Source organism: Alnus glutinosa, chromosome 11 (genome assembly GCF_958979055.1).
Source record: "Alnus glutinosa chromosome 11, dhAlnGlut1.1, whole genome shotgun sequence".
NCBI classification, from domain to species: domain Eukaryota; kingdom Viridiplantae; phylum Streptophyta; class Magnoliopsida; order Fagales; family Betulaceae; genus Alnus; species Alnus glutinosa.
Genome location: NC_084896.1, coordinates 12,934,156 through 12,945,818, shown reverse-complemented (window position 1 = coordinate 12,945,818; position 11,663 = coordinate 12,934,156). Strand labels below are relative to the sequence as shown.

Here is an 11,663-nt window from a genome sequence, read left to right as displayed (position 1 = left end):
AATTATGGCACCTCGACGTTACCCTGTTCGTAACGAAAACTACGGAAACCATCGTCATGGCAACCGTGATAACGAATTCCCACCCCCACCTCCACCATTTAATGATGGAGTGAATCCGGCCTTAGCTCAATTTATGGCTTAAACAACTAGGCAGTTTGCCAAAGTAGTGGCAAGAATTCCACAACCTGCCGGTCGAGTGGCGCAGGTAGGTTGTTCTATGCGCGATTTTGCTAGCCAGCAATTTCGCCTATTTGATGGAATGCAGGGACCGTTAGTTGCTGAAGCTTGGATTACGGATATCGCGCTATTGCATGAGACCCTTGGCTGTACTGATGAGCAAAAGGTTAATTACACAATACTAAGGTTAACCGATGAAGCTGCAAGATGGTGGAAGTCTAAGAAAGGACTCTTAGGAATAGAATTGGGATGTGGAGTTGCTATCCCTTGGGATAGGTTTGTAAAAGAATTTAATGGGCGTTTCTTTCCAAGGGCACAAAGGCAGATACGGGCCATTGAATTTCAGAATCTGGTGCAAGGCACAATGACAGTAGAGCAATATTCCTCGAGGTTTATTGAACTATCAAGGTTTGGCCTCAACTTAATCCCGGATGAAGAAACAAAGGCGGAACGTTTCAAAAATGGCCTTAATCCTCGTATTAAGGAAAGAGTCATGTGCCACGAGATTAGAAACTTTGTTAAATTAGTCGATATAGCATCAGTTGCTGAAAGGGGAATGCGTGAATCATCCGCCGCTTATGAATTGAAGAGGCGAGCAGCATCGCAGGTGTCATACCCATTCAAACGACCTGCACTTAGTACTGGAAGCAGGCCAGCTGAGAAGAGGAATTTCCCCCCTACAATAGGGAATCAGGTGCCTTTATGCCAGAAGTGCGGGAAGGTGCATGCTAGGGAATGCAAGGCTAGTGAACCAAATTGCTTCAGGTGTGGTCAATTTGGCCACTTCAAGAGGAATTGTCCACTAGATGCCCCAGAAGGATCCCGACCCCCAGGAAGCAACTTCCCACCAAGGCGACCTGCCCAAGCGAGGGTGTATACCTTAACTCCGGTTGAGGTAGACGAAGAAGAAGAACGAGGTGTTAACGATGTTGTGACAGGTACCATCTTTTTGTTTGGTATCCTTACGTGTACTCTTTTTGATTCAGGAGCTACACACTCATTCATTTCTGAAGCATACATTAAATTACGTCATGTTAGCACACGCCCTTTAGTACAAAGTCTTACGGTTGAAACCCCAGGAGGAAGGAAAGTCGTATGCGATAAAATGGTAGAGAACTGTCCAATCATATAAAAGGAAGGAACCTACCCATCAATCTATCCGTGTTTAAATCTCTAGGATATGATGTAATCCTAGGCATGGACTGGTTATCAAAGTATTATGCAAGCATAAGCTGTAGAGAGAAGGTAGTCGTTTTCCAATTGCCAGGTGTTGAAAGATTTAAATTCAACGGATATTCTACGCGAGCTACTCCACCGCTACTTTCCGCAATACAAGCTACAAGGAATATACGACAAGGAGCATCAGCATTCTTAGCTTATGTGACGGCAAAACCAGAAGCGGAGAGTACGTTGGAAGATATTCCAGTGGCGTGCGATTACCCAGACGTGTTTGCCGAGGTTGTGACAGGATTGCCACCTGATCGTGAGATTGAGTTTACCATCGATTTGATCCCGGGAACTCAACCCATTCACAAAGCACCTTATCGCATGGCACCCGCCGAGTTGAAAGAGCTAAAGAAACAACTCCAAGAACTTTTGGACAGAGGATTCATACGCCCAAGCGTATCACCGTGGGGAGCACCGGTATTGTTTGTCAAGAAGAAAGATGGGACTATGCGACTATGCATAGACTACCGGGAGCTAAACCGCGTTACCATAAAGAATAAATATCCTTTACCAAGGATTGACGACTTGTTCGACCAATTGAAGGAAGCCAAAGTATTCTCGAAAATCGACCTTCGATCGGGATACCATCAACTTAAGGTAAAGGAAGAAGATGTGCAAAAGACGGCGATTCGAACGAGGTATGGTCATTACGAATTCCGAGTCATGCCTTTGGGGGTGACTAACGCACCGTCGGTATTTATGGATCTAATGAATCGTGTTTTCCATATGTACCTCGATTTGTTCGTAGTTGTGTTTATTGATGATATTTTAATTTACTCGACTAATCATCAAGAACACGGGGAGCATCTGAAAACAGTACTAAATGTTCTAAGGGAAAAGCAGTTATTTGCCAAACTCAAGAAGTGCGAATTTTGGATGGAGAAAGTTTCATTCTTAGGGCGCGTTATCTCAAAAGATGGAATAGCAGTTGATCCTAGCAAAATTGAGGCTGTCGTCAACTGGGAGCGGCCAACCAACGTCCATGAAATCCGCAGCTTTCTTGGATTGGCAGGTTACTACCGAAGATTTGTAGAAGGTTTTTCTAATCTTTCCAGCCCTTTGACCGCCCTCACTAAAAAGAATGCTCATTTTCAATGGAATGATAAGTGCGAAGCAAGCTTTCAAGAGCTGAAAAAGAGGTTAGTAACTGCACCTGTCCTTGTTCTGCCAAGAGAGTCTGAGAAATTCATAGTTTTTAGTGATGCCTCTCTTAAAGGAATAGGGTGCGTACTCATGCAGCAAGATAAAGTTATAGCTTACGCCTCCAGACAGTTGAAAGACCACGAGAGAAACTATCCTACTCATGACCTTGAATTAGCTGCTGTAGTTTTTGCTTTGAAAATTTGGAGACATTATCTTTTTCGTGAGAAGGTAGAAATTTATACTGATCATCAAAGTCTAAAATATATCTTCTCGCAAAAAGAATTGAATATGAGGCAGCGTAGGTGGTTAGAATTGTTAAAAGACTACGATTGCTATATTCTATACCATCCAGGGAAAGCAAATGTAGTTGCAGACGCTTTGAGTAGGAAATCGCTGGGTGTATCAACGAACTCAACGCCTACCCCTAATCAACTCGCCAAGCAATTGGGAATGATTCAGCTGGATGTGGTGCCAAGCGTGAAGGATGCCGTCCTAGCAACCTTTTTATCCGTCCATCAACTGCTTATAGGTATTCCTAAAGGTATCACCAATGGAGGGAGTCATGCGGTTTGGTAAAAAGGGAAAGCTAAGTCCAAGGTATGTCGGTCCCTTTTTAGTGACGGAGGTCGTAGGTTCAGTCGCCTATAGAGTTGAATTACCATCTAACCTAGCTGGTGTACATGACGTATTCCACGTTTCCACGCTACGAAAATACGTGCACGACCCGTTACACGTGATAGACTTTGAACCCTTACAAGTTCAAGCAGATTTGAAATATGAAGAGAAGCAGGTTCAAATCTTGGATCGGAAAGTGCAACAACTAAGGACAAGGACAATACCACTAGTAAAAGTCCTATGGCAGAACCATGAAGTAGAAGAAGCTTCTTGGGAGTTAGAACAAGAGATAAGGAGCAAATACCCGTACCTATTTCCATGAGCCACTTTGAAGTAGGTATGTTTAATACTTTCGTGATTTATGACGTAGTATTTCTAATTAAATAACTTTTTCGGTAGTAATTGTGTTTAAAATAGTTTGCGAGTAGTAGCTGTGAATACATACTATAGTTGGTATGTCGAGCCCATAAATAGATCATGGTACTATATAAAACCAAATACCCAGGTAAAGATAGTATGATTTGAAAAACATTATTTTCTTACACCCTTTTTGATAATTGTCAAATATCATGGAGTTAACATAAAATTGAAAACTCTGTACATCAAACCATACCTCAAGATCAACTAGGGAGAGAGTTACCTCAGTCCTCCACTAAGCCATGTCTTAGTGACTTTGAAGATGATTAAGGTAAGTAACATCTCTGCTTGAATTTTTCTTACTTAGTGTAAATTTTTCTTTTAGCATAACTTAGTTTACAAATTTCGGGGACGAAATTCCGATAAGGTGGGTAGGATGTAACGCCCAGTAATTTCAACTCTTAAAGAAATCATTGATATTGTTGAGGAAACAATATCCACATGTTTTTACAAGCAAATCTAAAGTTGTTTTGAAAACTTAAAGATCAAAACCTAAAAACCCTTAAAAACTTAAAAGTTACATTTAAGCTTTAAACTTTGATTGAACCGAAAATAGGTCAAACAAACTCAGATTTAGATAATTCAAAGACCGTTGTGCTTACAAAAGAAAGATCTACCATATGGCAAAAGTTAGCAAAAAAGTCCACCAGTTGACTTTTTGACCCGAGCCTAAATAACCCAACTGTGGATATTAAACGAAAAACTGTCAAGAATAATATCTCCATGCTTCTAGAAACATTTATGTATAAAAAACAAGAGTAATGATGAAAGGATAGGATATCTCAAAAGTAATCATGAAAAGGAGAAAAAATCAATAAAGCAAGTGTGAACGCTGAAAGTGGATAAAAGATATTTTGGCTTTATAGACAGAAACTTTGACTTGACTGGAACTAAGTCAAAACGAACTCAAAATGAGACGAACTAAAAAGAGAAAATGTTTGTCATGAAGTCCTCTATCTACCCTCAAAATTTCACGTCAATCGGAGTAGGTTTGACCATCGAAATAATTCTTGGAGTAGGCTGCCCTCTAGTTGGACGAAAATTCTAAATTCCAAATTTACAAGACATTATCCAATAAGCTAATCTTTTATTACATTTTGGACCTAAATACCCCTAACTTCCTCCTATAAATAAGCATGCAAGGCTCCTTGTTTTCCACACAAATCCTAGACAACTTCCTTGAAAGCTTTGTGCTTTGGTATTCTCTCCCTTTTTCTCTCCTTCTACCACACAACCACTTCGGTGTTCTTGAAGTTATTTTTCTCTCCAAATCAAATTGGTAAGTAAATCTTGACACTTCTTCCTTACTATTTGATTTCATTACTTTTTATGAATTGTTTAAAAGACCCAATAAGCTTAAGAGATAAAAGAATTAAAGTAAAGTGTAATATAAACTGCTTTTACATTTAATTGTCCTCATGACTGATCTTATGACTTTCATGAGTTGATTGTATTTATATTTCGTATTTATATTTCATTGTCCTCATGACTGATCTTATGACTTTCATGAGTTGATCGTATTTATATTTCCTACTTATATTTCATTGTCCTCATGACTGATCTTATGACTTTCATGAGTTGATCGTATTTATATTTCGTATTTAAAATTCATTGTCCTCATGACTGATCTTATGACTTTCATGAGTTGATCGTATTTATATTTCGTATTTAAATTTCACTGTCCTCATGACTGATCTTACGACCTTCATGAGTTGATCGTATTTACTCTTATTGTCCTTATGATATATTTTAATCCTTCAAGTTCATATTTGGTGGTATTGGTCATATAGCCTCGTCATCAAATTATGAACCAAGGTTTTACGATTATCGTAAGTGATCGTCTCAAATATAATGAAGTGATGGATAATAATAAATATAAAGAGATGAGGGTCTATAAACAATGATTTGTTTGATAGATAATTGATTTCTATATTATTGTATGGATGGATTTTTATACAGAAAAGAAGTCTAAGGACTACACGGGGAAGAGAGTAAGTATGGATGTACTTACTGAGGAATGATTCTATGTTTCATTAGGACTGTGTGGTGTGTGTTTATTACATGTGGTTGTTCATGCATTGCATGTTGTGTCCAATTAATATAACGGCTGATGAGATAGCCATCAACAAGCTGATGTAGTAGCAAGGGGAAGGAAGGCTAGTCAGTGGATCCAGGGGGTTCAGAGTGACCCAGGGGTATCCGAAGGCCTAATATATAACTAATGCTGGGACCGGTAGGATTCCAGTGTAAACAGGTAAGACTTTAAGTGTGAGGCAAAGGACATGAACGGGTTCAGATAACCTAGAACAAGAGGTCTGAAGTAAGATGATCCTAAAACACAAACTAAATAGTTACTACGATGCATATTCATACAACCCTTACATTTGCATTCTATATGAACTGTTATTAGATTGATGGTAACGTAGATATGAAAATAGATGACTCACTTGTTTGTCTATGCAAATATGATAACGCCATATTTGCATAGTTACTGATGCAGATCTGGAGAATGAAGGCATTGACCCATATGCCAGTTTTGATGGTTTTTGAAACCATTCAACAAGCGATTATGTGCTAGTTTAGAAATTACTAGTTGTGCTTATGTTTTGTTTTATGGCATGTAAATATGTAAAACGGTGTCATGTTTAGCATGTTTTATGTTATAAGCTTATGTGCTGTTTGTGGCACTAATTTTGATGCACCTAGTGTGCATATAGGATGTAAAGATAAACCTAAGTGACTTTTAATAAACGTATCAAGGTATTTCAGTCAGCTCTATATGTGTTATGCTATCAATTCCTAAGGCTTTAGAAGAAAAAAATATATTCCGTTGCGAGAGTTTATCTCTGATGTAGTAATGTCACGTGGAAATCGGAGGTTTCTGCTTACGGATTCGCAGGCTCAAATTCGGGGCGTTACAAATTCGGTGTGAATTCGATTAGAGCTCAGAGAAGTCATCAATCCCTCTAAAGCCGTTTTACAAGTGTGTTGTGCTGTAAACCGAAGTCTATTTTAGAGGTCGGCTCTAAGGTAAGGAGTTCCATTGAAGACCCCTTCGGGTAGGAGAACCTGGATGGGAAGCATTCGTGTTGGGTTACACATCAGAGAGCAAGGTACGACCACTGCATCAAGTACATGTGAGTGTTACTGTCTTGTATCTAGCTTCGTCTTCTGAATAGTGGAATTCCTAGGTTTGGCTGCCCCGAAGTGGTTTTTCTCTTAACTGAGTTTCCACTTCGTCAACAAAAATCTGTATGTCATTTACTTTCCGCTGTGCTTTAATTTTTGTTGATACTTATGCACACACTTTATTTTTAGAAGTCAATTCAATTTTCATATATGACTTGAACAACAGTCTTGTTTTCCAAAGGATCCATCTGTCAGATATTGTGCTGGGAGTTGCTGGACAACATATTCCTAAAAGGATTTAACAGAAATCTCTCCAAAAATAACACCACAAGGAAATATTAGTTCCTGTTAGTTCCAAAAAGAATGTGGTATTATAACAACTTGCAATTTGGAGGCGTATGAATTACAAAAGCAAATATAGCAATCCAAATAGCATGGATATAACAATATCCACCCAACACACAGACAAAGTAGGTTTTTATGCACAATATCTCAAGAAAATATCCCAATCAACAAATATTCCAATATTCAAAAAGCACAAAAACTTAAAAGAATAACGGAAGACACAATGAAGATCATGGGATGAGAAGAGATGTGCAAAGAATGCCAAAATCTCGGGAGAAATCCATGAGAAAAACACACATCTTGCCATGATAAATCAATAAAAATGCAAAGATGTGTGTATGGCAGAAAAAGTGACGCAAGTCTTAAGACTGCGCTTGTTTGGACATAAGAATAGGTCCGTCCGGATGCTTCACACTGAAAGATAGAAAACTGAAGAAATATTTGCAGAATTTAATTTTTCTCAGGTCAGTTTCAGAACACGCATGTATAATCCACTGATAACACAATCAGGGAGCATCTCAAAACTAAGCAGAGATATAAAAGAGAGTTGAGAGTTCAATCAGCACAAACATTTTCCTGGACATAGAAAATTCAAATAGACAGCTCAACTCATGCAATGCGTATGTGTGTGAAAACTTAACCCACAAGGTATAACTATCACAGAAATGACAAAGAGCAACTAGATTTTTTAGACAAGAGAGAAAATCTGTGACAGATTAGCCAAAAGTCAAACCTTATAACTTACTAGGGCCTAGCCACCCTCATCTGATACACTCCCCCTGAGATGCAGCACCTAATTGTTTTACTTGTACCATGAAGGACAAAGTAAATTTTTTACTTGCATGTAGAGGGCAAGGCATATAGCAAATTCGGCACATAAGCAGTGAATATACAATTTAAAGTGCATAATTCATATGATTTACTGCTTGATTCTTATGGTGCTGCAATCTAAAAGGAATGCTAGAGTTTTTAGGTTCTAGGTTCAACTAGCATGTGGTCAATTTGGCCATCTTATCAAAAACCTCTTCTCTTATCCAAAACTTCTAGAAACAAAAAGTCAGAGAAGGAAAGATGTACCTTTAGGGGAGTCGTGGATAGTGCACATTTTTCATCGCATGAGAAAAGAAGCTATCCAATTTTTGCATATACAGGAAAACACTTGGCAAATTATAGTAAAAAACTCTCAATTATATCTAAGCAAAGTAAACTAATACATAAAGAATTGAGATATCAGGAGAAAATACATGCAATTATCTGATATGCAAAGAGAAAAAAATATCCTGCAAATTCTCCCCAATTTTATTTTTTTATTAAATTAAAAAAAATGCAACATGGAAATGACATCATATGCAAGGCAAGATCAAACCTGATGATGCCAATACAGAAAAATAGTCGCTCGACCTGCTTTTTCTGTCTTCCCAAACAAGTACCTACAATGCTCTCTCAAGAGAATAGAGGTCACAACAAACTGGTTCCTAGATTGCATAGTAAGCACGCAAATATAACAAGTAAAAGTGCAAGCAATCAAACCTGATGCCATAGGATTAGGAACCAAATCCTAGGCATGAACACCTTCTCCTGCTAGGTGCGTTCATTCCCCCTCATGGGGTGAATGGTCTCATCACTCTTGACCCATACCTGCTTAACCCGTGGGGATTGTTTGCGGGTCATGTCCATGTTGGCCATACTCCTGAGCATACCTTGTATTAGGCTCAGCAATCCTTCATAGCCATGGCTTCCATTGGGCTTCTGCGGCTTTCTCTTGTAGTGCCTTGGTTTGTTCTTCTTTGATTTGCCACTCTGATAGGCAGGAACAAACTGCTGCTGATTCCGTGAAGCCTAAAGTGTCGTAGAAGGTAGAGTGCCTGATGTAGCTCTTGTTGGCAGCTTCCTCTGAACCATCAACTTCTGGAGCTGTGGACATTTGGATCGGATGTGACCGGTGATGCGGCAGTGATGACAGGTGGGCAAGCTTCTTTTGTTTGAATGCTTCTTGACATTCTCTGCAAAATTATGGTTAGCATTCTTACAAATAACATTGCCCTTACCTTTTATATGTCTTCTATGCAGAGGGACATATTTTGATGAGGAAGAATCATCAACTTCACTTTTCCTCATAGCATCCTGCTTAATCAAAGGCTTGTGGGATTTCAACAAATAACAATTTGGCCTAATATGACCAATTTTCCCACAATTATGACAAGTAGGAACAAACTTACCTCGTGTTCTTGATTCCTTGGACTTGGGCATCACACAATTATTCAAGCAAGAATTATCCAAACCAGCAGTGTTTACTATCACAGGCTTAATAATAATGGAATCTAATTCAGAATCAGAAGCATGTGAAGTAGAAGCACTCAAATCATCAACAATTAAACCAGGCTTGTTAGGAATATCTGAATGAATACAAAACATGCTCTTTAAATTATCACTAGAGAATTTTTTTCAAGAGATCTTCAGATTCTTTTAATTAATTCTCAAGTTTATCAATAATGTCAAATAGCATGGTATTCTCAGATTTCAAAGAGCCAATCAAAGCATGTGATTCAGACAACTGAACAATCAAAGACTCTTTTTCTTGCTTCACCTTTTTGAGCTCTTTTGGAGAAATAAGTTTATCGAATTTTGCAAAAACTTTAGAGAGCTAAATATCATAATTTTCTTTAGATGACTGAGAGAAATCCATGATAAAAGGTGTAATAAAAAAAAATAGAAGTCACAAAGAGATGAGGATCACACTCAAGAAATAAATCGTTTCAACTGAGTGTGCCTGCTCTGATACCAATTGAAAATTGAAATTGACTTCTAAAATAAATAGCAAGTGTGTGCACAAAGTGTCAACATAAATAATAATGCGGAAATTAAATGACTCGAAGATTTTTGTTGACGAAGTGGAAACTCAATTAAGAGAAAAACCACTCCGGGGCAACCAAACCCAAGATATCCACTATTCAGAAGACAAAGCTAGATACAAGATAGTAACACTCACATATACCCAATGCAGTGGCCGTACCTTGCTCTCTAACGTGTAACCCAACATGAACGCTTCCCAACCAGGTCTCCTACCTGAAGGGGTCTTCAATGGAATCCTCTACCTTAGGGTCGACCCCTAAGATAGACTTCAGATGTAGCGCAGCAACAGCACACTTGCAATGGCTTTAGAGGAAAAATAACGTCTTTGAGCACTTGTGGAATTGAATACCGAATTCTTGCAGTTCTCAATGCCTAGGGGCCTCTATTTATAGGCTAAGGTGCAGAATGGGCGACTGCTGAAATATGTACAGATGCCATCCGGACGGTGAACCTGGGCTGTCTGGACGGACAACAGTGCGACAGGATTTTCCAAGAATTTAGCTGAAAATCTTTCCTGTTTAAAAGCCTCGTCCGGACGGTCGCATGTCCGCTACAAGTAATTTCCATATAAGGCTTCGCGCATCCGGACCATGGGGGATGAGCGTCTGGACGGCTGAACTTCAACAGGCAATTTCCATATCTGCTATGCGCGCGTCCGGACCAAGAGGGGCAGGCGTCCGGACTGTTGAAGTCGAATAGGCAATTTCCCTATTAGTTGCACGCAAGTCCGGACCAAGGCTGACTGACGTCCGGACGGTGTATCAATCTTCCCATATTCTGAACTTGGAAAGAATCTGAAGCTGATCGATCACTGATGGACGTCCGGATGGGCTGTTGAGAGGTCCGGACAGATGCAAGCTGGAACAAAAGCTTCTTGATATAGTGGAGGGTCTGGACGGATGATAATTGTCTGTCTGGCGTCCGGACGGTATGACACGTCGTCCGGACGAATGGAGCAATGGACAGATGGGCGTCCGGACGACTGACATGGAGTTTGAAATCTTCTATCTTTTTCGTAGTGCAAAGTCTTTTGAAAATGCTCTAACAAGTGGAATCCCTGTTTACAGCATCTTTACACATAAGTGATTTTGTCCAAACACAGAATGAGGCCAACACAAAAACTAACAAACTCCCCCTTTGGCCATTCTGGGACAAAAATCACTTGATCGGTTAAAAATACAATCCCGGTCCAAATCAAAAATTACTCCCCCTTTTTATCACAAAGGGACAAAGGGTAAAACAGAGTAATGAGAAAAACCACACAACAATTACTCCCCCTCAAAGTCTCAAAAGTACAAGGGTAAACAGAGTAACAATATCCACAGACAAAAAACTTTCTAAAATCCAAAACAATAGGAAAATAGAGAAAAGTCTACAAGTGACTCAAAAGAGAGGAACAGAAATCCTCCAAGTATCAAATCCTGCTGATCCACTGAATGCAAGTAACAGAGAGAAATCTGTACCAGAAGTTGGATTTGTGCTACTTCGGCTTCTAGCTCCGGAAACCGGGAACCATGGACTGAAAAACCTTCAGTCGTTTGATTTTGCTAAGCCTGAACCTGGTTATCCGCATATTGACATCCTCTAAACAACTGGTCTGCAAGATAAAAGATAAGATTCACCACTGAACCTCTAACTGATGCAGATCTGAGGGAGATGCTACGGAGGGCTATGCATGAGCTAGGGGAAAAAGCTCATCTCAAATCCCAAGACCTTTGGAAATTGAACATCCGACTTCAACAACAGTCAGTTTTCCA

General features: G+C 39.4%; 1 protein-coding gene across 1 annotated transcript; it reads left to right on the top strand.

Moving 5' to 3' along the window:
* Positions 1–217: 217 nt before the first annotated feature.
* LOC133881118 (uncharacterized) lies at positions 218–3,484 on the top strand. The gene is made up of 4 exons (XM_062320078.1): positions 218–1,115; positions 1,373–2,727; positions 2,845–3,076; positions 3,165–3,484. Exons 1-4 carry the CDS (start codon positions 218–220, stop codon positions 3,482–3,484), a joined length of 2,805 nt encoding a protein of 934 aa, XP_062176062.1.
* The last annotated feature ends 8,179 nt before the right edge of the window (positions 3,485–11,663 follow it).